General features: G+C 42.8%; 1 protein-coding gene across 1 annotated transcript; it reads right to left on the minus strand.

Annotated features, from left to right (window-relative positions):
- Positions 1–579: 579 nt before the first annotated feature.
- Positions 580–24,994, minus strand: LOC147437373 (Alpha-L RNA-binding motif/Ribosomal protein S4 family protein). The gene is made up of 5 exons (XM_086486917.1): positions 24,744–24,994; positions 1,443–1,550; positions 1,279–1,353; positions 1,117–1,196; positions 580–1,029 (listed from the first exon to the last, which is right to left on the minus strand). Exons 1-5 carry the CDS (start codon positions 24,875–24,877, stop codon positions 878–880), a joined length of 549 nt encoding a protein of 182 aa, XP_086343043.1. The 5' UTR covers positions 24,878–24,994; the 3' UTR covers positions 580–877.
- Positions 24,995–25,595: the final 601 nt, after the last annotated feature.

Genomic DNA, 25,595 nt, shown 5'->3' on the forward strand with positions numbered 1-25,595 from the left:
TAAGCATATATATTGATTCTATAGATAGTATCAAGTAATGAGACCACCAGCTACCTCTGCCATTTAGATACCACTTGGTTTGTGATAAAAGCGCTGAAATTTCGTAAATGTCATAGTTAGTCCCTCACGTGATTATTAGCCAGGGAAATCCTTGGAGCCATTACGTAGAGAACAACCCAAAGGGCCATGATTGATTTTTTTCTGAGTGGGTATCAAGGGGTGCTTTTGGGAGGGGGAAAAAAGGGGGGGGGGGGGGGGGGGGGGGGTTCAAAATTGTGGGAGACCTAGAGATGCACATTACTACACATTTCGAAGAAGAGACATGGAGAGCTACCTCAGCTATCATATTTCGTTCAAGAGGGCTAGTAATGAAACAAATCTCTTGTGATATCATTGGCTGTAATTATGAAACACATCCTTAGTTCCCTGAGAAATCAATCGACCAAAACATGTACCTGCACCTTGCACCACTCATCTCCGAGGGAGACCCTAGGATAGTCCTGAAAGAAGATCACCTCAGAATGACCCAACGTGCGGTGGTGCCTGACCCTGAAAAAACTTATTCTTCTTGAACTAATGGCAGACAATATGCACCGTTGCTTTTCTGAAACCACATATCAACCTTTCTGACTGCCACTGGTTAGCATTGGATTAAGATTGCCAAGGCTCATGGTACAACATCCTTTTACAAACAACACTGTAAGAAGCAAAATGCTGAAGGTCTTAATCTACTTGGGCACTTTGCAAAATTTTCAAGGCGACACAGCTAAAGAGTAGAATACTTGTCACCGCTGTCACCTGTACAAGCATATAGGTCATGATTGAGTAGAGTTTGCTGAAGAAACACATGTATGCCAGGGTTGCAGTAGCTTGCAAACTAGTTGAGTAAATCATAATCATCAAGTCTTTCATTGTACTGCAGTACTTTTCTTCGTATCTTTGAAGTGTCAACCCATGTAACGAAGTCCTCCATGTTACGAGTGACCAGAAAAGCCGGATCTGTGATGGTATCTGGCCCAACTCTAACATCTATAATATATGCAAACAACAAAATAAAGCTAAAATCAAAGCTTTAAGAATAGAGTCTCTAAACTAAGTTTGAAAGAAGATGCATACGTCCTTGCTCGATAAATGTGACAGCCTCTTGATGGTTTTCGGCCAAGCGAAGCCGCACGATAACAACAGAAAGTCTACGCCTGAAAATTGAACGACAAACTTCATATGGTTTCACATAAGATGATGATCTAATTGCAGATTTGAAAAAAGTAGAAACCTCACCTACAAAAAGAAGACACGGACAATTTATCGCACAAAGCCAAGCTCTTCTGGCTTGGAATAACCCCCATGGAATATCTACAATTACAAGTAATTCATTGCCAGTGTTATTAGGAAACTCCCCTATAACGAGCACCGGTCCGTAGCAATACCAAAGTATATCTTACAGCTTCTCAAGTAGCTGCTCAGTCATCTTTATCCGGAATGGATCACTTGAATCAAGCTTCTTCACCATGTTAACCAACTTTGTAACCATTCCACAAATGTTATTGTACCTACAAAATCAAAGTTTTCAAAACATCTTTAATAAATTGTTAGCTGAAATGTGAAAATGACAACTTTGTTCTCGGTGTGATCTTCAATGTAAAACCATATATAACATCCTAAGGTTAGCACACTCTGAACTAATGAGCTATAAGAGGGCCCTCGGGTTGTTGGCATGTGCAGTGGTCTCATGGAAGCAGTTGGCAGTGTCAGTAGCAGTCACAGTTGTGTGTACCTCGGGTCTATCCAGTTGGCATGTTAGATCTATGCCGGACCACCCTCGGTCACTTGTAAAAGCACATTGTTATCATCATGGAGAGCCTTTCGCAGATCTCTCTCTCTCTCTCTCTCTCTCTCTCAGATGTCCTGCCTCTTTCTACCTCAATGATCTCTCTTCTCCACAGGTGTGCCTTGTTCACGTGTTTGGCATTGCAGGTGTTCTAGACCGGGGTCAAGGTGCCCAACGGATCACGAGCCAATTCTTGTCTTCATTGCATCTTCCGCTGCCACCTTTGACAAGTTTTCCCGTAACTCACTCTCTCTCTCTCTCTCTCTCTCTCTCTCTCTCTCATTTAACTCTCCTCGTCGGATAGATCTTTAAGGTCTCTTGGGATAGTTTCCTACGACATTAAAATTCTCTTCTCGGATGTGCGTGTGGGTGTGAATGTGTACGCGTGCTAATAAGAAGAGGAAAATGGTATAACCTTTCTATCACCCAAGTGTGGTAGATTGGTTATGCCATTTCCCCTCTTGAATAATAGGTCTAGAGTTCAACTCTCCGCGTCGGATAGATCTTTAAGGTCTCTTGGGATAGTTTCCTACGACGTTAAAATTCTCTTCTTCTCGGGTGTGTGTGTGTGACGTGTGGGTGTGTGTGGGTGACATGTGCATGCACTAATAAGAAGAGGAAAATGGTATAAGCTTTCTATCACCCAAGTGTGGTAGATTCGTTATGCCATTTCCCTCTTGAATAATAGGTCTAGAGTTCAACTCTCCTCGTCGGATAGATCTTTAAGGTCTCTTGGAATAGTTTACTACGACATTAAAATTCTCTTCTTAATCTTCTTCTTCTTCTTCCTCTCTCTCAGATGTCCTGTCTCTTTTACCTCACTGATCTCTCTCCTCCACAGCATGGAGAGCCTTTCGCAGATCTCTCTCTCTCTCTCTCTCTCTCTCTCTCTCTCTCTCAGATGTCCTGCCTCTTTCTACCTCAATGATCTCTCTTCTCCACAAGTGTGCCTTGTTCACGTGTTTGGCATTGCAGGTGTCCTAGACCGGGGTCAAGGTGCCCAACGGATCACGAGCCAATTCTTGTCTTCATTGCATCTTCCGCTGCCACCTTTGACAAGTTTTCCCGTAATTAATTCTCTCTCTCTCTCTCTCTCTCTCTCACACACACACACACACACACACACACACACACATCATCTCTGCCATATGGAGGAGGCGTACTTCAACAAGCCTCACAAGGGGACTTCGCGACAAAAGTGAAGGAATCAAAGTAAAGTCTAACTAAAAATCAATGATTTCAAGGTGTTGAGTCACTGTCCAAATAAATTTCAGCTCTCCGACGTCATCCATGGACTCAATTTTAGCCAAGCTCTCTGGAAAGTGCACAATCCACCATAGTGCCATTGGAAGAAGTCTCATGTCGCCATACATGAAGAGTTGATTACAAATCAGCCTGCAAAGGCTTTGAGTAAGAGAATTTCAGCAAGTTTTTTTTTTAAAGATTGATGGTGTAACAGACTTGGACACCCTAAGTCGGAAATTTGGCACGACTCGCAAGAAATCACTTAAACGCTTCACAAACTTCATCACAATTCAATAGAGACCACATGGCACGGCGTAGTTCCGTGCCCAGAGGTATTGGCCCCAAAGTCTGGTGCCCCTTTCGGGATTTCTTTTTATATTAATGCTTGAGCAAAGTACAAAATCCGAGGGTCCTCCCTGCTCAATGCTCTCTGGCAAAACTGAGAGAAGAGTGGCCCTTGATACAAATTTATAGGCTCTAGGCCTTCTAAAAGCAATACATGTAAAGCTTCAATTCTCAAAAGCATCTGGTCCACAAGCTAGCGCTCCCAAAAGTTGGCAGCGCAAAGAGCAAAAATCCGTACACTGTGCCACATCAGCAGTCAACACGATTTGCGGACGGCCATGTTAGCGGCTCCACGTGATTTGGTCTTCTAGCTTTATTTTAATCACCTAGGCCCCATTGGCGAAGGAAATCCATAAGTTGGAACAACTTGTAAAAGTCATTTTTATATGCTAGGGATTGTCCGAGTGGTCATGCCACGTCATCACTTTGTGACATACCCCCCTCTCGAAAGAACTATGATCGCCCTCGATTGTGCCTACAAAATCAGACACAAGCCACAAACTAGCTCAGTAGACATTGACTCTAAGTACCGACGCAGTAGACGACACAAATCCAGCACTTGCACAAAGACGACAGTCATTGAACATCCACATCACATTCAAATTAAATCACATGAAGTCCATCGAGATCTCGGACCGTGATCTCTCGACAACGTGTTTAGCAATCGCATCTAAATCCACACCAGATCTCATTGATGTCAGATTAACTAATTCTTATTGCTATCATGTCCATCTCATATGGAATCTCAAGACCGAAATGCTACAGTCATTTCGTCTTTCAAACACACACTCAGACGCGACTCACATGAGAGAGCACACATAAATCAAATTCATTTCAGGAATTCCCATGTCAAAGTACTTCTTTCGTAAAGTCATACAATAGAATATTGTCAGCCTGTCAGTATCCCTAAAATCCAAAAGGACATCAATGACTTTATTCCATCTGGGTGACCTGTGACAAAGCAACGGAGTGACTCCCCTCTTGTGCAATCCCGTCTGCACCAGATTCAACCCTGCTGATCTGCAGGATCTTTCGGAATAGACGAAGGTAGACCGAAAGCCTCAACATAAAGTTCCAGTGTCCGAGGAGTATCTGCTAGGTGCTCCTCCTCCATCCACTTCACATCCAATGCCGAATAGTTCTTGAATTTCACTAAGAACCATCGTATCACTTTACCTTTCACTTTCCTTTCCTTGTGAGCCAATGTCTTCAAAGGTTTCAAGAGACTCACATGAAAAGCATTGTGAATCTTCCAAGTATCTGGCAACTTCAATATGAAGGATACATCATTTATCTTCTCTTGAATCTGGAAAGGGCCATAATATCGCATACTTAGCTTTGGAAAAAGCCGCTCCTTTCCCTTTCTTTTCCTCAGGCCTACCTTCTCAAATCATAAGAGCACCCAATCATCTTGCTTCAACTGCAAGTCGCGTCCATGTTTAGCAGCTGCTTTCTTATGCCATGCTTGAGGCTTCTCAAGAGCCTCGCGAACCTTGGCAAAAGCAGTGTCCAAATCTCTCGTGTACTGATCCGCTTCAAAAATCTTATCTTTGGTGTGCTTAGAAATGGAGGAACCTTCTTAGCACCCTGATTACTTCAAATGGCACCTTCCCCATCAATGAATGAACCGTGTTGTTAGGCAAATTCCACCAAGGGCAAGTACTTTCCCATTGAGTCTTCTAATCCGAAATGTAAGACTTCAGTAAATCCAAAACCACTAAATTGGCTATCTCAGACTGTCCTTCCACCCACAAGTACTTTCCCATTGAGTCTTCTGTAAGACTTCACTAAATCCAAAACCACTGAATTGGCTATCTCAGATTGCCCATCTGTCTATGGGTGGAACGAAGATGAGAACTGCAACCGCATGCCAATGTTCTCCCAAATTTCTCTCCAAAACAAACTAGTAAATCGGGGGTCTCTGTTCGAGGCTATGGACTAAGGCGTGCCATGTAACCAAAAAATCTGTGAAACAAATTGTCTCACCAAATGATCAAGCTTCACCATCTTCTTTACCAGAATGAAATGTGTCTGTTTATTGAATCTGTCGATGACTGTCCAAATGCCATCATGCCCACTTTGAGACTTGGGAAGATAAAAAATAAAATCCATGGCAATGCGGATATTTTGTCGTTTCTTGCCCTTTCTGTCCTCATCACTCGGATCAGAAGAGTAAGAGCTGTCGGAACTATCAGAAGAGGATGAGGACGAACTAGACACACCCTCCAAGCATACACGCTTCTTTGGTTTTCATGCATTTGTAGAAGTAGACTTGTGACCCGAGTAGCCAAGATAGTTTGTGGATCGACTGTGTTCCTTTGAATGCTTCTTGTTTGGTTGACTCGTCTGTCGAGAACGTCGCCGAGTTCATCTTCAGTGAACATCCATGGAACATGAGCTTTCTTCAAAGCTGACTTCAAAGGAGAATCGAGGCCGTACGCCATCGAGATTGCATCTCATCAATAGGGTGTCGGGTCAAAAATTTCATGTATTGGATCTTTAGAATACTGGAGCATCTGCTTAGCACAAGCATCAACCTGCTGTTGACGCTGCATCTCCATTAGTTCATATTCCGTGGGCCAGGGTGGCCCGTACTCTTCTTCTGAATCTCCAGAAAGTGGTCGTCATCCGTATGAATTTTCCGTGCTTTCACCCGACCCTGAGTTGTCAGGTGGGTTGTTCTGGTCCTTGCGGGAATCGTCGACTGAATCCATGTGTGTCGCGATAAGAAGGATCGGATTCTCCATAAAAGGAGAATCGACTCATGCTCTGATACAATTGTAACAAACATGGACACCCCAAGTCGAAAATCTGGCACGACTCACAAGAAATCACTCGAAAACACTTCACAAACTTTATCACAATTCAATAGAGACGACACGGCCCGACGTAGTTCCGTGCCCAGAGGTATTGGCCCCATAGTTTGGTGCCCCTTTCGGTATTTATTTTTATATTAATGCTTGAGCAAAGTACAAAATCCGAGGGTCCTCTTTGCTTAGTGCTCTATGGCAAAACTGAAAGAAGAGTGGCTCTTGATACAAATTTATAAGCTCCAGGCCTTCTAAAAGCAGTACATGAAAAGCGTCAATTCTCAAAAGTATCTGGTCCACAAGCTAGCGCTCCCAAAACCTGGCAACGCAAATCGCGAAAATACGTACACTGTGCCACGTTAGCAGTCAGTGCGTTTTGCGGATGTCGTACAACCTACCACGTCAGTAGCTCCACGCGATTTGGTCTTCTAGCTTTACTTTAATCACCTTGTGTCCCTTGGGCCCTGTTGGAAGGGAACCCATAAGTTGGAACAACTTGTAAAAGTCATTTTTATCTGCAAGGGATTGTCTGGGTGGTCATGCCACGTCATCACTTGTGACAGATGGTTAAAATGAAACTCAGCAAGGATTAATGAATGCCTCAGAGCAGTAGGGATTTTGCTCTATAGAGAGACGTTTATTTTTTCTTAGAAAGCATAAGAAATGAATAGAAGGAGAGATTTTTTCTCTCTCTTTCTGGTGTATGTGCTTGTAAAAGAACAATTTCCCCATGATTAAAGTATTCTTTAAAGGGGGGGACTAGGCCATCTTCTAGTCCCTTGCAAAATTGTGTCCTCTCTCTCTCTCTCTCTCTCTCTCTCTCTCTCTCTCTCTCTCCAAAAGTCAAGAATTTCTCATTTAATTCCCAATTATTGTGTGCATTGTGAAATAAATTTCCATAGTAAGCTTCTATTGTGACACGGCTTTTGCTTGAGCCTCTCAAACATTGCAATCTCTGTAGGTCCCTAGGTAAATGGTATCCCTTTCTAAGTCAAGGTGTGCAATGGAGAAGCAATCTCCGCAAACTGTATGATGAACAACCTGTAGTAAGAAATAACCTCCAAAAGCTACGAACAACATGTACATTCTTCATTATAGGCCAATGTCGAATAGTCGCTACTTGAGCTTGTCCACGTTAACACCCTTGGACGAAACAATGTGTCCCAAAGAGTGTGTCTTTTGAGAACTCACTCTTCCTTTCGTTAATCACCAATTTCTATTTGCGCGATTCATTGAACACTTGAAATAGATGTTGTCAATGTTCTACTTCGGATTGGAGAAAACAAAAATGTGCCCACAATCTATCTAGCTCTCAAAAGATCCTTTCCATCATCCTATTCAACATTGCAGGAGCATTGTGAGATGAAAAGGCACCACCGAATCCTCGTACAGTCCAAAGGATGTCTTGAATGCGGTCTTGTATACATCTCCAAGAGGAATCCTGATCTAAGGATAGTCAGTTTTAAGATCAATTCTGCTAAAACAAGTAGAATCCTATAATCTATCAATTATATCATCAACCTTGGGTATTGGAAACCTGTTCTTGATGATAATCTTATTAACAACCTTGTACTCAATACACATTCTCCAAAATTCATCTTTCTTAAGCAACACTTGTAACAGACTTGGACACCCCAAGTCGGGAATCTGGAACGACACACGAGAGAATTTCTTAAAAACACTTCACAAACTTTATCACAATTCAATATAGTCGACACGGCTCGGTGTAGTTCCGTGCCCAAAGGCATTGGCCCCGAAGTCTGGCGCCCCTTTCGGTATTTATTTTTATATTAATGCTTGAGCAAAGTTATGATATTCGAGGGTCCTCTCTGCTCAGTGCTCATCAGCCAAACTGAGTGCAGGAGGCCCTCTTGGTACATATTTGAAGGCCCATGGCCTCTCAAAAGCAATACATGAAAAGCTTCAAACTCAAAAGCTTCAAGTTCCAAAAGCTTGCGCCAAAACCAACCAGTGCGATTTACAGAATTTCCGTACACTACCACGTCAACAATCAGACTAAAACACAAGGGCTATCCTTACGACCTGACACGTCAACAACCTTCTCGTAAGTCCTTTTTTAATTTTTCTTGTGTTTCCGAGGGCCGCATCGGACAGGACCCAATAAGTTGGAACAACTTATAACTTTGTGACATACCCTCCTTTGAAGAATTGTAATTGCCCTCGATTACTCTTGCAAAATCAGACATAAGTCATAAACCAATTCACTAGATACTGATTCTAAGTACCAACGCACTAGACAACACAAATCCAGCACTTGCACAAAGACGATAGTCACTGAACATCAAATCACATTCAAATCCATTTGAGATCTGGGACGATGGTCTCTCGGTAACGTGTTTAGCAATCGCATCTAGATCCACACCGGACCTCACTGATGTCGGACTAACTAATTCTTATTGTGCTCGTGTACAAAATGGTGCAGTCATTTCGTTTTTCAAACTTGCACTCAAACACAATCACATGAGTGAGCACACATAAATCAGATTCATTTCCAAGAATTCCCATTTCAAAGTACTTCATTCATAAAGTCATAAAGCAGAATACTCTCAGCACATCAGTATCCCCGAAATCCAACGGGAAATCGGTGACTTTATTCCACCTGGGTAATCTGTGACAAAGGAGCGGAGTAACTCCCCTCTTGTGCAGTCCCGTCTGCACCATATTCAACCTTGCTTATCAGCGGGATCTCTCGGAATAGACGCAGCTATATCGAAAGCCTCAAGGTAAAGTTCCAATATATAAGGAGTATTGCTAGGTCCTCAAGGTAAAGTTCCAATATATGAGTATCTGCTAGGTCGTCCTCCTCCATCCATTTCGCATCCAATGCCGGATAGTTCTTGAATTTTACTAAGAACCCTCATATCACTTTACCTTTCACTTTTCTTTCCTTGTGAGCCAGTATCTGTTCAGGAACGAGTATCTCCTCGCTCTCTTCTACTTCAGGTTGCTCCTCCGGGTCCCTGTCGACTAGCACCTCACCCTTAAAAGATTTTAAAAGACTCACATGAAAAGCATTATGAATCTTCCAAGTATCTGGCAACTTCAACCTGAAGGATACATCATTTATCTTCTCTTAAATCTAGACCAAGCCGCTCCTTTCCCTTCCTTTTCCTAAGGCGCGCCTTCTCAAACTGTAAGAGCACCCAATCATCTTCCTTCAACTGCAAGTCACGTCGATCTTTATCGGCTACCTTCTTATGTCATGCTTGAGACTTCTCAAGAGCCTCACGAACCTTGGCAAAAGCAGTATCCAAATCTTTCGTGTACTGATCCGCTTCAAAAATCTGTGAAGACAGTAAATTCAGCTCCATGTAGATAGTGTTGCCACTCCGTCAGAGCATGGATAACTATCGATAGCTCTTTCTCGTAAATCTGTGCAACCAACGCAAGACGTGAAGACATCCTGCTCTTGTAAGCAATGACATGGCCTTCTTGCATCAAAACTGCTCCCAGACTGCGACCACAAGCATCACAGTAAACTTCGAATGGCTTTTGCAAGTCTGGCAAGACCAATAGTGGTCCCATAGTCCACTTTTCTTTGAGAGTCTTAAAAGCGGTAATCTCTTTCGATCCCTAAGTGAAAGGAACCCCTTTCTAAGTGAGTACATGAAGAGGACAAGCTATCTCTGCAAATTTTCGAATGAACCGCCGACAATATGAACACAAGCCCAGAAAGCCTCGAACTTCATGAACATTCTTTAAATCAAGCCAATCACGAATAGTCTCAATTTTGGCCAGGTCCATCTTTACCCCATCTGCTGAGATGATGTGTCCCAAGAAGTATATCTCAAGCAAGAAAAATTTGCTCTTTTTCGCATTTATAACCAATTTATGCTTCCGCACTGCCTGGAAGACCCGCAACACGTGGTGCCGGTGTTCTACTTCATTCTTGGAGAAGACCTGCAACAAGTGGTGCCGATGTTCTGCTTAATTCTTGGAGAAGATGATGATGTCGTCAAAGAAAGTGCCTACAAACGATCGGTACTCTCTGAAAATGGAGCATTCGTAAGGCCAAATGGCATCACCAAATATTTGTACAAACCAAAAGTCGTCTTGAAAGTTGTCTTGTAGATGTCTCTAGGAGCGATTCGGATCTGATGATATCCACTCTTCATATCAATTCTTTTGAAACAAGAGGACCCTTGCAATCTGTCGAAAATATCATCGATCCTTGGGATAAGGAATCTGTTCTTGATAGTGATTTTATTGAGAGCTCTATAGTCAATGCACATTCTCCAAGATCTATCTTTTGTTAATACTAGTAGCCCTGGTGAATAGAAAGGTGAGGTGCTAGGTTGAATAAGACCCTTTTCAGAAGTTCTTTGACTTGGTTCATTATTTCTTCATCATGGGCTCGGCTAACTCGGTAAGGTGGCCGGTTTGGTGGTGTACTTCCGGGAATCAAATCAATCATATGGTCTTCAAGGCGTGCAACATCCCGTCCGGGTGCCGCTAGAACAACCTCTACCTGTGGCCCCATTTGCTTGGGCGTAATTCCAAGTCGAGTGAAATAAAGTTGGCCTTGGCTCCCCTGTCAAAGAAGATTAGGGCTTCTTGGTCTCGCATTTTGCCCCATGCCCGGCAAAGTTCAGTGCTTTCATCCATCCGATCTGGGTCGGTCCCACACAATCTGGTACCAGTCTTGTTTTCATTTTTCCTATCCTTCCATGTTCTTCGGTTGCTCTGGAACTCTCTGGCCTATCTTTTGATTGTCCTTTGGGTGCCTTTTTGGAGCACCGTGCTGATATATGTCCTTGTTCCCCACATTCAAAGCACTTCCCCATTTTTAAGTAGTCAGATTTATGTTCCTCTGTCAGTCAAGGACGTGTATCTTTCTTTTTCTGAAACTTCTCTTTTGTTCTGCTACCGTTATTTGAAGTCTGTCCGGTCCTAGTCGTCAAAGATTGATCAACTGGATACGTAAGAGTACTCGAATGCATAGGAAACCCTTGCTTAGCATGTCCCATCAGTTGTTGTATGGACTCGGACTTCTGCATTAAGTAATAAGCAGTAATCTCGTATCTCTTTGGGTAGACCACAAAAAAATCGCTCGATTTGAAAGTAATCTTTTTAAAAGAAGAGGCCGGTAAGAAGATATCCCAAAATCTCTGACAATAAGTATCCTATGTATCTTCCTTGATCATCCGAAGGTGATTCCAAGCGGGTATCACATCACGTTCGTACTCTTAAGTGAGCCAAGAGGAAGTAAAAAATTGTTTGAACTTCAACCACTTTGTCCGTGCTTCCTTGTGTAGTAAGAGAGTGGACCACCATGTCTGTGCATTTCCTTTCAGACAGGATGCGACCCTACGAACCATGGAGTGCTCTGAATAACACCCTCCAAAATAAGCTATGTCAAACTGTTGAATAAAAGCGAGGGCCTTGTGGGTATCTCGGAAGCCTAAAAAAGTATCAAACTTAAGCACTTGTCCACCCTCCTTGATAACTTTGGTTTTCTTGCTCTTGTCTTGGAGAAAATTATATTGGTTGGCTTTGTACAAATGCTTCCTCTTAGAACAAAACATCGCTTCATCAGAGTCCGAACTCTCAAAAGAGGATGAAGTCTCCTCCGAGCTATCCAAATATTTTCTTGGCCTTCTTCTTGTCCTTTCCGTGTCTTTGGATCTTTCGTCATTTCTTGCCCTTTCTGTCCTCATCACTCGGATCAAAAGAGTAAGAGATGTCAGAACTATCAGAAGAGGATGAGGACGAACTGAACACACCCTCCAAGCATACACGCTTCTTTGGTTTTCGTGCATTTGCAAAAGTAGACTTGTGACCCAAGTAGCAAGGATAGTCTGCGGATCGACTGTGTTCCTTTGAATGCTTCTTGGTTTTTAAAAGTTGGTTGACTCGTCTGTCAACAACGTCGTCGAGTTCATCTTCAATGATCATCCATGGAACAAGAGCTTGAAGTGCGCGTACGAGAGCGTGTGTGTGTGTGCAGCAATGGAGAAGAGAGAAGAAGAGAGGAGACACAGGTTTGGGTGGACTCCAAACACAATACTGTTAGGGTTATGAGTCCTTATTCTTTTATGTAGAATGAATGGTCAGTGTTAGTTCCCGGTAGTCTCCGGCGCCCAACACTCAGGCGCGGCACATTGGGCTTTACCACCCCCAACAATCTCCCACTTAAAGGACAATGTGCCTTTAAGCTGGGATGACAATGTATATAGACATACAATAATACAGGTAGACAATGACCATGATCACCTACCCAATGCCCATGAGTGCGCGACTATGTGCAAACCTCTCTGAAGGTAAGCCCTTTGTGAGCAAATCAGCAGGATTCTCAGTGGTGTGAATCTTGGCAAGCTGCAATTGCTTGTCCTCAAGTACCTCACGAATGAAGTGATACTTCACATCCACATGCTTTGTCTTTGCATGAAACACTGGATTCTTTGCCAATTGTATAGCACTTTGGCTATCATAATGTAACACAGGCATCTCGACATTGATTCCGAAGTCTCCCACTAGCCGACCAAGCCATATAGCTTCCTTGCAAGCTTCTGAAGCTGCAACATATTCAGCCTCTGTAGTAGACAAGGTAACACAATCTTGCAAACGAGATCGCCATGAAACTGCACCTCCAGTGAATTCAAAAACATAGCCTGAAGTGGACCTCCTTCTCTTGTCCAAGTCTCCTGCATAATCAGCACCCGTGTAACCCATTACACATGCTTCCTTTATTCCAAAGCAAATGCACATGTCTTTTGTACAATTCAAATATCGCATAACCCCTTTCACTGCCTCCCAATGTTTCTTGCCTGGATTTGACATATACCTGCTAACAACTCCCACTGCAAAAGCAATATCAGGACGTGTAACAATCATAGCATACATCAAACTCCCAACTACACATAAATAAGGCACTTGTGCCATTTCAGCCTTTTCCTCTTCAGACTTAGGGCAATCATTTTTAGAAAGTTTCACATATGGAGGCAATGGAGTACTCAATGTCTTCCCCTTCTCCATATTGAAACGCTCGAGCACTTCAGCAATGTACTCAGATTGAAACAAATAGACCAATTTCTTGCATCTATCTCGCTTAATGCGCATGCCAAGGATATGGCTTGCTTCACCCATGTCTTTCATTTCAAAGTTTGCGTGTAACTCTGACTTCAAGGCTGAAATCTTATCCCTGCATTTCCCGGCAATTAACATATCATCCACATAAAGGACCAAAATCAGCAAACTACCATCTTTAGCTCACTTAGTGTAGAGGCAATGGTCCATATCGCTATGTTTGTAGCCTTGAGAGAGCATGAACGAGTAGAATTTACGATACCACTCCCTTGATGACTAATTTAGACCTTAAAGAGTCTTTTCTAACTGACACACCAAGTCTTCATTACCCTTCTCACAAAACCTTATGGCTGCTGCATATAAACTTCTTCTTGAAGATCAACATGCAAGAACGCCGTCTTGACATCCATCTGGTCAAGTTCCATGTCGTCTTTAGCAACCAACACAAGTACACACCGCAGAGTAGTCATCTTGACAACCGGAGAAAAGATCTCATCAAAGTCAATACCCTGCTGCTACTTAAATCTTTTAGCAACAAGTCGTGCCTTGTACTTGGGTTTATTATCATGAGGTGTAATTTTCTGCTTGTACACCCATTTGCATGGTAATGCCTTTTTACCTTTAGGCAACCGAACCAACTTCCAAGTTTGATTCTTATGCAACGAGTCCATTTCTAATTGTATAGCTTTCTCCCACTTCGCCTTGTCATCCATTGACATGGCTTCCTTATAGCAGGAAGGCTCTCCGCAATCTGTCAACATAATGTAGTCCAATGAGAGAGTAAGTCTATCAGGAGGCCTTGAAACTCTTGTAGACCTTCTAATAATTGCTTGAGCTAGTTGTCCCTGAGCAACATCTTGTACTGCAGGATGATTCTGTACCATAGTTACCCGGAACGCGGAACGGGAACGACGACGGGATCCCCCGCGGAACGGGGGAACGGGGAGGGGCACGGAACGGGAACGGCGCGGCACGAGAGGCATAAAAACACCCCAATAATGCAATTTCAAGCTCTTTGTGATTGAATAGAAGTAGTATCAGAGTCCTTTGACTCTTAACACTCACAAAACACTTGATTTGAAGACCATTCAGTCTTACTATGACAAACGTGTGTCGTGTAGACTTGAAAGCTTGAGAGGGGGAGAGAGGGAAGGGGGGAGAGCTTAAAGTTGAGAGAGAGAGGGAGGGAGCTTGAGAGAGAGGGGGAGAGCTTTTAGCCTTGTAGACTCTAGAGTCTAGACTTCAAAGCTTGAAAGAGGCTAGAGCTTGAGAGTCGAGAGTCGAGAGGGTAGATCTTTAGCTTTGGCTCTTGAAAGCTTGTGTGCATAGTGAAGGTAAGGGGTGGGGGAAGGGACATTTAACAAGGGGAAGGCTCACAAGACAAATCACCAAAATCTGCCCATTCCCAGCCGTTCTGGGCCGTTCCGGACCGTTCCGGGCCTGCCGTTCCGGTACCAAAAGTCCCTGTGGAACGTCTGGCCGTTCCAGGCCGTTCCGGACCATGTAACCCCCCCGCAACGCCGTTCCAGCGTTCCCTGCCCATGGGATGGCGTTCCCCTGTAACTCTGTTCTGTACTTGTTATCTGACATTAGGCACTTCAGCCCTATTGTGGACAATTCCATCTTCTTGGAAGATGACTCTCCTGACCTCCACTATATGCACAGGCTTCTTATGCATCTTTTCTTCATTGAAGTATACGTCATTACTGCGAACATCTTTTTAGCTTCACGATCCCATAACCGAAATCCCATCTCGCCAAGATTGCCAAAACCAAGAAATATACATTTCTTTGACTTAGGAGCCAACTTGCTTCGAAACTCCTTTGAAACATGGCAATACGCTTCACAACCAAAGACTCTAAGATGCTTGTAAGAAGGTGGCTTCCCAGACCAAAGCTCTTCAGGTACCTTCTCATCTAAAGCCTTGTTAGGAGATCTATTAATAAGATGGACAACGTTTGCTAACGCTTCCGCCCAAAATCCATTAGGCATCTCTGCATTAGACAACATGCTACGTAACTTCTCTTGTATGGTACGGTTCATCCTCTCAGCAACACCATTTTGTGGAGAGTTATATAGAGCAGTCAACTCTCTTTTGATGTCTTTGGAATCACAAAAATTCTGAAAGGCTTTAGTGACATACTCACCACCATTGTCTGACCTTAAGCATTTGACTTTCTTGCCAGACTGATTCTCCACTAATGCCACAAAATTCTGAAATTTTGAAAGAACTTCATCCTTCTTCCTGAGAGGATATACCCACACTTTCCTTGAGAAGTCATCAATGAATGTAACAAAGTACAATGAACCTCCCATGGATACGTTAGGCATAGGTCCATACACATCAATATGCACTAACTCTAATGGCTCACTTTTCCGAGTGCTTCCCCTTTTGTGTGGTGACTGTGTTTGTTTACCATAAAGACAATGCTCACAAACTGAAAAGTTTGAGAAATTGAAGCCAGGCACATAACCAAAACGAGATAAGACATTCCTTTTGAGACATATGTCCTAACCGGCGATGCCACAAAGAAACACTTGGCTGCTCGGTTATACAAATTACATGGTTTTTAACATTGGATACATGTAGCATGTACAAAGTCCCAAACTTTGAACCATGTGCTACCACTAAAGAACCTTTGGTGATCTTCCACGAACTATCACCAAATGTGCAGTAATATCCTCCGTCATCCAATTGTTCTGTACTAATCAAGCTTTTGGTAAGCTTCAACACATGTCTCACATTCTTGAGCATGAATGAAGAACCATTCTGAAATTTTAGCTGCACATCGCCAACACCAACTATGTCGCAAGCAAAATCATTGCCAAGACAAACACGACCTTTACGGACTGCATCATATGTACTGAACCACTCTCTGTGAGGAGTCACATGAAACAATGTACCTGAGTCAATAACCCAATCCTGTAAAGCATAGTCATCAGTGGCAACCAAAAATACTGAATCCATGGCAGATGTGAGATAAATGTCTCCATCAGAATCTTCAACAAAAACATTGTTGATCTCTTCAATCTCCATACTGCTTTCCTTAGTCTTGCCTTCTTCCGACTTCTTGTCTTTACCTTTCTCTTGTTTCCACTTTCGATAGTCTTTCTTCATATGACCCTTTTTGTGATAATGATAGCATTCAATGTCTTTTCGGCAATGTGATTTGCTACGAGATTTTCCTCTCTGATTTTGCTTGCCCTTTTCTTGTGATCGACCACGAACAACGAGAGCATTGCTAGTACCACGAGAAGTATCAAGATTCTTTCTGCTAACCTCTTCAGTAAGCAAACTGCCCTCAACATTAGCACATGTTAAACCATCAGGAGGTGCTGAGTTACTTATGGCTATGCGAAAAGTATCCCAACTTTCTGGCAACGTACTAGCAAGAACATTGCTTTGACCGAATTGTCGAAATTGACTCCCTGCGCAGAAAGCTGACTGAAAATTGTGTTGAACTCATTGAGATGGTTGCACATGGGTGTGCCCTCATCCATCTTCAAATCAACTAACTTTTTCAGCCAATAAACCTGTGATGCTGCACTTTGCTTCTCATACAGGTCACATAACTTCTTCCACAGCTCATAACTAGTCTTTTCCATGTTCACATTGAAGTCCACATTCTTTGACAAAGTCGGCATGATGGTGGACCTGGCAAGCTCATCCAACTCCTGCCAATCATACTCATCCATATCCTCAGGCTTTATCCCTTTCATCTTTATCGGCCGGATCTGCTTCTTTTGTACTAAGACATTGTAAATTTGTTCCTTCCAAAATAGGAAGTTAGTGCCATCTAACTTCTCAATGTTGAACAAAGAGTTCTCCGATGATGAAGCCATCACTCGACAAAGAACAAAAGTAATAGATCCGCTGCACTAAAGATGATAGAAAACCTGAAAAATTTCGACAGAGTCTCCCCTGCAAAACTGACTTCTGAACCCAAAACAAATGTGTACAATGACTGAAACGCTGATCAAAGTGGCTAAACTGGCAAGATAGAATCTCAAAGAACTATCACTGTCAATGTCTTCAACTCTAGAAGAGTGTCTCTGACCAACTGAACACTGTCAAACGCATACGCATAAAGATAACAGCAATGCCAACAATGGCGGATCAGCAGATGCACACCAATATTGCACTAACTGCGTAAACATACATCCTATGTCGATGCCGAAACTATGGGGAGGTTGAGGACTCGCTCCAAAACCTGTATCACCGAAAGGATCTCCACATTTGAGAATCCCCCAGCTCAATAAAACCTTACTACGACCCTCAACAATAGGCTTTGCATATTTCCATCACAATACATAAACCGCATAAGATCTTACATCAACCACAGAAACCCTTTTCTATAACCGCTGCGACGGTTTGTCTGATTTAACAGACCCTCAAGACCTTACATCAAATATACATGTGACAGAGATGGCAAAAAGAGTCTGCAATGAATACCTGTATACAGAAGAACCGACGAAGGTAGACCACCCTGCTGTCTGAACTGAATATCTCTCAAACTGTGCAAAACTTGCAGAAACTTCCTTCTGCAAAGTTATAGACCACACAAAAACGGTTAAGGATCGTGGGAATGGACATGAAATAAGCTGTTTTTACAGGTCAAAACAAATCTGTAAAAATCTGCAGCTTCTACTTCACGACCTACAAGCAGTCTGAGTGACGTATCTCAAAATTGGTGAAGATTTTGAGAAAACTTTCTTCTACAAAGTTGAAGAGGACAAAAATCCGGTCAAGAATAGGGGGAATCGGCTTGAATAAAGATGTTTTGGTAGGCCAAAACAGATCTGCAAAAACGTGTTGTAGTTTTTGCTGCTTCTCCACTCGCCTCCCCGCTGAGCTCCAATGGTGCTCCCAATCCCTGAGCTCTGATACCAGTTGAAGTGCGCGTGCGAGAGCGTGTATGTGTGTGTGCAGCAATGGAGAAGAGAGAAGAAGAGAGGAGACACAGGTTTGGGTGGACTCCAAACACAATAGTGTTAGGGTTATGAGTCCTTATTCTTTTATGTAGAATGAATGGTCAGTGTTAGTTCCCGGTAGTCTCCGGCGCCCAACACTCAGGCGCGGCACATTGGGCTTTACCACCCCAACAGAGCTTTTTTCAAAGCTGACTTCAAAGGTGAATCGACGGCCGTACGCCATCGAGAATGCATCTCAATCGGGTGCCGAGTCAAAAAATTCATGTATTGGGGATCTTTAGAATACTGGAGCATCTGCTTAGCACAAGCATCAACCTACTGTTGACGTTGGATCTCCATTCGTTCATATTCCGTGGGCCGGGGTGGCCTGTACTCTTCTTCTGAATCTCCAAAAAGTGATCGTCACCTGTTTAAATTTTCCGTGCTTTCACCCGACCTTGAGTTGTCAAAGGGGGGTTCTGGTCGTTGCGGGATTCATCGACTGAATCCATATGTGTCGTGACTCGTGATAAGAAGGATCGGATTCTCCGTAAAAGGAAAATCGACTAATGCTCTGATACCACTGTAACAAACTTGGACATCCAAGTCGGCAATCTGGCACGACACACAAGAAATCACTCAAAAACACTTCACAAACTTTATCACAATTCAATAGAGTCGACACGGCTCGGCGTAGTTCCGTGCCCAGAGGTATTGGCCCCATAGTCTGGTGTCCCTTTCGTATTTATTTTATATTAATGCTTAAGCAAAGTACAAAATCCGAGGGTCCTCTTTGCTTAGTGCTCTCTGGCAAAACTAACGTCCGTACAACCTACCACGTCAGCAGCTCCACGCGATTTTGTCTTCTAGCTTTACTTAAATCACCTTGTCTCCCCTGGGCCCCGTTGGAAGGGAACCCATAGGTTGGAACAACTTGTAAAAGTCATTTCTATCTGCTAGGGATTGTCCGGGTGGTCATGCCACATCCTCCCTTTGTGACAGATGGTTGAGCCTCTCAAACACTGCAATCTCTGTAGGTCCCTAAGTAAATGGTATCCCTTTCTAAGTCAAGGTGTGCAATGGAGAAGCAATCTCCGCAAACTGTATGATGAACAATGAACAACATGTAGTAAAAGATAACCCCCAAAAGCTACGAACATCATGTACATTCTTCATTGTAGGCCAATGTCGAATAGCCGCTACTTGCGCTCTTCCATGTTAACACCCTTGGACGAAACAATGTGTCCCAAAGAGTGTCTTTTGAGAACTCTCTTCTTTTCGTTAATCACCAGTTTGTGTTTGCGTAATTCATTAAACACTTGGAATAGATGCTCTCGATGTTCTATTTTGGATTGGAGAAAACAAAAATGTGCCCACAATCTATCTAGCTCTCAAAAGATCCTTTCCATCATTCTATTCAACATTACAGGAGTATTGTGAGTCGAAAAGGCACCACCGAATCCTCGCACAGTCCAAAGGATGTCTTGAATGCGGTCTTGTATACATCTTCAAGAGGAATCCTAATCTAAGGATAGTCAGTTTTGAAATCAATTTTGCTAAAACAAGTAGAATCCTATAATCTATCAATTATATCATTAACCTTGGGTATTGGAAACCTGTTCTTGATGATAATCTTATTAAGAGCCCTGAACTCAATACACATTCTCCAAAATTCATCTTTCTTAAGCAACACTTATAAGAGACTTGGAAACCCCAAGTCCGGAATCTGGCATGACACACGAGAGAATTTCTTAAAAACACTTCACAAACTTTATCACAATTCAATATAGTCAACACGGCCCAGTGTAGTTCCATGCCCAAAGGTATTGGCCCCAAAGTCTGGCGCCCCTTTCGGTATTTATTTTTATATTAATGCTTGAGCAAAGTTATGATATTTGAGGGTTCTCTCTGCTCAATGCTCATCAGCCAAACTAAGTGCAGGAGGCCCTCTTGGTACATATTTAAAGGCCCATTGTAAGATGCAGCGGAAGTGAATGTTGAACTTTGCTCAAGATGAGTGCTCCGAACTGTGCTCAAGGTTCCTTTTTACTTACGGAAGGGAGAGCCTTCTGTTCCTTTAATGAGAGAGTGGAAGTGATCACAAACAAAATGGATAAACACTGTGAATGAAGGTGCTGAGACTAAGAGAGAGAAGAATACGACACCAGACAAGTTGTCAAACCCTCCTCCAAGGGCCCCTCTCTTGATGGCGAGAGAGGTCTATGCTATTGATTGCACAAATCTGGTACAAGATGCTGATGCAAACTCGTGAGGCTATGATGCAATGTGTGGAGACGACAGTGACGACGACGACTGGCTGAATTAGCTCTTTTTGGGCCTTTCTTTCTTTGCTGAATTTGCTGATTCTATCCGCTAAGTTGCTACTGAAAAAACGCTGAAGTACTGCTGTCCTAAACGCTGATTTGTACTGTCCCAAAAACGCTGACTGCTAGCTATGGAAACGCTGGATTAGCTTGTTGAAAAACGTTGATCTGCTAGCCTTGGGATCACTGAAGTGTTGCTGATCTGGCATGAAAAACGCTGTCCAAAGGGGGGCTGGAAAACGCTGTCCAAAGGGGCTGAAAGCGCTATGTAGTCAAGGCTGAAAACGCCAGGGTTCTTGGGGGGTTCTTGCTTGAGAAGCTGTCCAGAGGCCTGCTGCAACGGGTGCCTGTGCTCTCCTTGCTCTTCTGCCAGAAAACCTAGCGCTAGCTTTTCCTTATATATCATCTTAGTCAAGTTGCCCTACCCAATTCCCAACAGAAGTCACTTAAAAATAAGAAGTGAAAAATGGCTAAAATAGGGAAAATAGGTTCAGTGCACTGGCAAATGCTCCTGATGGATATGCTCCTGATGGATTCTGATGGTAATGCTGATGATCATGCTGCATGCAACCAGAGGATATGCCTCTACTCTAAGTGCCTGGGTATGCACAGTCTGCGAACAGACTCACAAAAGCGCCAGAACACTTCCTAAGCTAGACTGACTGGACTGATTTGAACCCTTATCATGAAGTAGCTTGTCCACGTACACATAGGATTAGATGTGTCACATGACACCCATGGCCTCTCAAAAGCAATACATGAAAAGCTTCAAACTCAAAAGCTTAAAGTTCCAAAAGCTTGTGCCAAAACTAGCCAGTGCAATTTACGGAATTTTCGTACACTGCCACGTCAACAGTCAAACTAAAACGCAAGGGCTATCCTCATGGCTTGAAACGTCAGCAACCTTCACGCAATTCCATTTTTAAAATTTTCTTGTCTCCCCCAGGGCCCCATCGAACGAGACCCAATAAGTTGGAACAACTTATAACTTTAAATCCTGTCAGTTTCCAGGCGAACATGCCACGTCATCATTTTGTGACATACCCCCTTGGAAGAATTGTAATCGCCCTCGATTACTCCTACAAAATCAAACATAAGCCATAAACCAATTCAGTAGACACTGACTCTAAGTACCGACGCACTAGACGACACATATCCAGCACTTGCACAAAGATGACAGTCATTGAACATCAAATCACATTCAAATCCATTGAGATATGGGACGATGGTCTCTCAACAATGTGTTTAGCAATCGCATCTAGATCCACACCGAACCTCACTGATGTCGGACTAACTAATTCTTATTGTGCTCGTGTCCGAAATGCTGCAGTCATTTCGTCTTTCAAACCTGCACTCAAACACAATCACATGAGTGAGCACACATAAATCAAATTCATTTCCGAGAATTCCCATTTCAAAGTACTTCATTCATAAAGTCATAAAACAGAATACTCTCAGCACATCGGTATCCCTAAAATACAACAGGAAATTAGTGACTTTATTCCACCTAGGTAATCTGTGACAAAGGAGCGGAATAACTCCCTTCTTTTGCAATCACGTCTGCACCATATTCAACCCTGCTAATCAGTGGGATCTCTCGGAATAGACGCAACTAGATCGAAAGCCTCAAGGTATAGTTCAAATATATAAGCAGTATCTGCTAGGTCCTCCTCCTCCATCCATTTCGCATCCAATGCCGGATAGTTCTTGAATTTTACTAAGAATCCCAGTATCACTTTACCTTTCAATTTTATTTCCTTGTGAGCCAGTATCTATTCAGGAACGAGTATCTCCTCGCTCTCTTCTACTTCAGGTTGCTCCTCCGGGTCCCTGTTGACTAGCACCTCTATAAATCTCTATAAATCTTTTTGAAAAGTTCTTGCAACGCTGTAACGTTTCAAGAGATTCTAACAATCCCTTTCAAATTTGCTAAATCAAATAGCTCACTGCCCGACTCTGCTTAAATTCATTCCACACATCAACAAATATATTGTGTCCAATTTCTAATATGTACCTTGTCGAAAAGTCTTTGCCTACTACAACTTTTCTATTTAGACATAGCAAGAGATTCTACCAATCCCTCTTGAGGTCAATTCAAAAATATCTTGCAACTTGTCAAGGGATTTTGCCAATCCCTTTTTATCAAATCCTTTGAGACACCGCAAAATCATTCGTACCTTGGCTTTCTTTGCTTTCTATCCTCTGCGTCTTGTCGTCTCCCTTGGTTAGACATTGTACATACTCAAAAGCATACGGACCATTCCTTTCTTTCACTGACCCTGATAGTAGTCCTTCCCGAGTTTGAAACTGCTTTTGCCTCGATGTCCTCTTTCCTTTTGTTGATGTATGCAACTTTGTTGAAGAGAAACCTTCTTCCAAAAAGCCCCTTCTTTCAAAGTACTTTCTCAAAAAGCAACTTTGGTTTAAAAAACTTCTTCTTCGTATGCAATTTCTGTCCAAAGCTTTTGTTCCTACGCATGTATGACAATGATCTCGTCAACAATCCATCATAGCTGGACTCTCTATTAGAAGGACGTGGAGTGTGTTCCTCAACAACAATCATACTACATCAGTTTACATGCATCGTATGTAAAAAGGATTATATGTATCATTGTACGGCCTCAAGCAAGCATCTAGAGCTTTGTACAGAGGATTAACGATTTCTTCACGCTTAAAAGGCTACAATGCACTCTTCGGAATTCAAATTGTGACGTTGCTTTCCACAGTACACATGTTGCCATCATTATCAGGTATGACTCACCCCTTGCTACTTCATGGTTCTTGGCACTTTTGTATGGCCTAGTGGTTTTCTCTGGCTGGCCAATACTGCATTGCATGTAGGATGCATGGCTGGACACTTTCAGCTTTGACTGGTAGGTCATTTTGGGTCCTAATTTGGGGTTTTCCATTTTATGGGGTTTTTCTTCACGTTTTCCCAACAAGGCGTTTGCCATCCCCACCATATAAATGGGCCTAGGGTGGATACCCATTCATCATGGTTTTATATTCGACTCTCTAGCATTTCCTCTCACCCACTGTGTCTCATACTTCCGCATGTGCATACTCACACAAAGAGACGCTCGACTTGAGAGTCGATACTCTTTTGAATGGGACTCTGCCATCTGGTGCTGTCTACAAAGTACAAGTGTGATCTTTTTATTTCTTTTCAAGTCTTTCAGTTGCAGTTTTGCATGTTTCGGTGAGTCATCCAATCTGCAGGTGCTTCCACCAATAATCCAAGGAAAATTGTTGTGTAAGGCCATCCTCTTTATTGCAAGAAGCGATATTAGTACCGACCTCAGCATCATGAATCTTTCAAAGTGTGGACGAAGCAATCATAGCATGAGATATCTGAAGAAACCGCCGCATGCACCTAAGACCACCACATCACGAGCAATGGCAATCGCAGGTGTAATGGGCCCAGAATTAAAAGGTCAAGTGGATTGATAATCTGTCTCTCTTGACAATCACTTGTCTTTTTTTTCAACAAAAAGAAGTTGATTTTTTTCCCTTGGAAAGCCCTCAAAATGCCACATGGTGCCAGTTCTGAGGGCAATTACAAACTATTTACAAAGGAAGCCCGAAAGCCAAAATAAGAAAAACACGACTTTCTATCTACCAGCATCAGCCAACAGCATACAGAGAGTACAGAGAGAGTAGCCACACGAGATGCACTCACCCACTTGCATCCATCAAGACGAAAAAGGCTCGGAGGGAGGCCATCACAGAGACAGCTCTTACAGAGGAGGATTCAGGTCATCATTGCCAGGGGAGTACTGAAATGAAATGAAACTGGAATGAAACTAAATACAATATCTCTGACATGGGTGAGTAGGTGAGACTGAAAAGATAGGTATGACTAAATGGGAGGAGATCATCTAATGAATTGTTTCATGGGCCTCTGTAGTATAGTGTCAATCTCCTCCATAGCGAAGAAGCGGGTGGGCCTGGTCTTTGTCGCAGATAGTTGTATTACTCAGATGATGGTTGTATATTTCGGACTCATGAGTCATTTTAGCCGTTTGCAGATGTTAATAGTCCATTTCATTTCATTTTCATTCCTCTCTCTGGTGTGTCTGTGGCTTTACCTTTTTTCCAAAGGGGGGAGGGGGTTTACACCATTGTTTTTGCCTTCCCATATGCAGACTTCCAAGGAGTGCAGCAAGGTTCCAAAACATACATCCCCACATCTCTCTCTCTCTCTCTCTCTCTCTCTCTCTCTCTCTCTCTTACTTCTTGTAGTCATCTCGACCGGTGATGTGATAGCGGCGCATGATAAGGCCCTCGCGCTGCCCTCGTTCTCGCTTCCATTCCAGAAAATTAACCTTCTTCAGCAGCTTCTGCTCGTGGAATTTTAGTTGCCTCATCGCAAACGAGAAACAATGATGGCCTGCTGTGCCCTGCCTATTGCAAAGGTGCTCTGCAGTACGTTAACTAATGTACTCAGTTATCCCTCGACTAAATTTCTTTTCCATACACATACGAGAAATTTAAGGAGACTATAACTCTTTCGATAGTTTCCCCTCTTCTTCTTCGTCTTCTACATTTTGTAGGTTTTCTCACTTTCATTTAGAGGCATATCTCTAAGTTTCTAGGTGGAAATCCACAAAACCTAGGTTTTTTCTTTGGGACCGGCTTTGATTACTTTATACAAAATGGCTCAATTTAAGTCACATACATTCATGAAGTGAATCGTCATTCAATATGCTCCAATAGAAGGGGGAGGGGCAATAATGTACCTATATTCTATGTAGAAGGTTGACCCCAAGTGCATGTATAGAGTTTATGAATACCCAAACCTCTCAAGATTGAAAATTTTGGGAGTAAGTGTATGCCCATAGTCATCAAAATTGGTTAGCATGGTTATTACAAGATCATGAGGAATGCATTACATGCTTGCATGCTTGTGTCTGTAGGAAAACAAACATACATACGTATAGCGACAAGGTTGACATTGTCCTCATCTAGTTTTATAAATTGTAAGAAACAACATCATACGAGACAAAGAGTGCTACACTTAGTGGTTCATATTTCTAGCCAAGCAAGATAGTTTGACAAAGCTACGAGAGTAATCAAGATCGTGCC

This window comes from Adiantum capillus-veneris, chromosome 17 (assembly GCF_014529385.1).
Source record: "Adiantum capillus-veneris isolate H3 chromosome 17, ASM1452938v2, whole genome shotgun sequence".
NCBI lineage: Eukaryota > Viridiplantae > Streptophyta > Polypodiopsida > Polypodiales > Pteridaceae > Adiantum > Adiantum capillus-veneris.

Coding starts and splice junctions, on each gene's coding strand:
- LOC147437373 (XM_086486917.1), bottom strand. CDS start 24,877: ATGAGGCAACTAAAATTCCACGAGCAGAAGCTGCTGAAGAAGGTTAAT. Junction 1,551..24,743: donor GGTCGAGATGACTACAAGAA/GTAAGAGAGAGA, acceptor TTGATTTTGTAG/GTACAATAACATTTGTGGAA. Junction 1,354..1,442: donor GAGCAGCTACTTGAGAAGCT/GTAAGATATACT, acceptor TTGTAATTGTAG/ATATTCCATGGGGGTTATTC.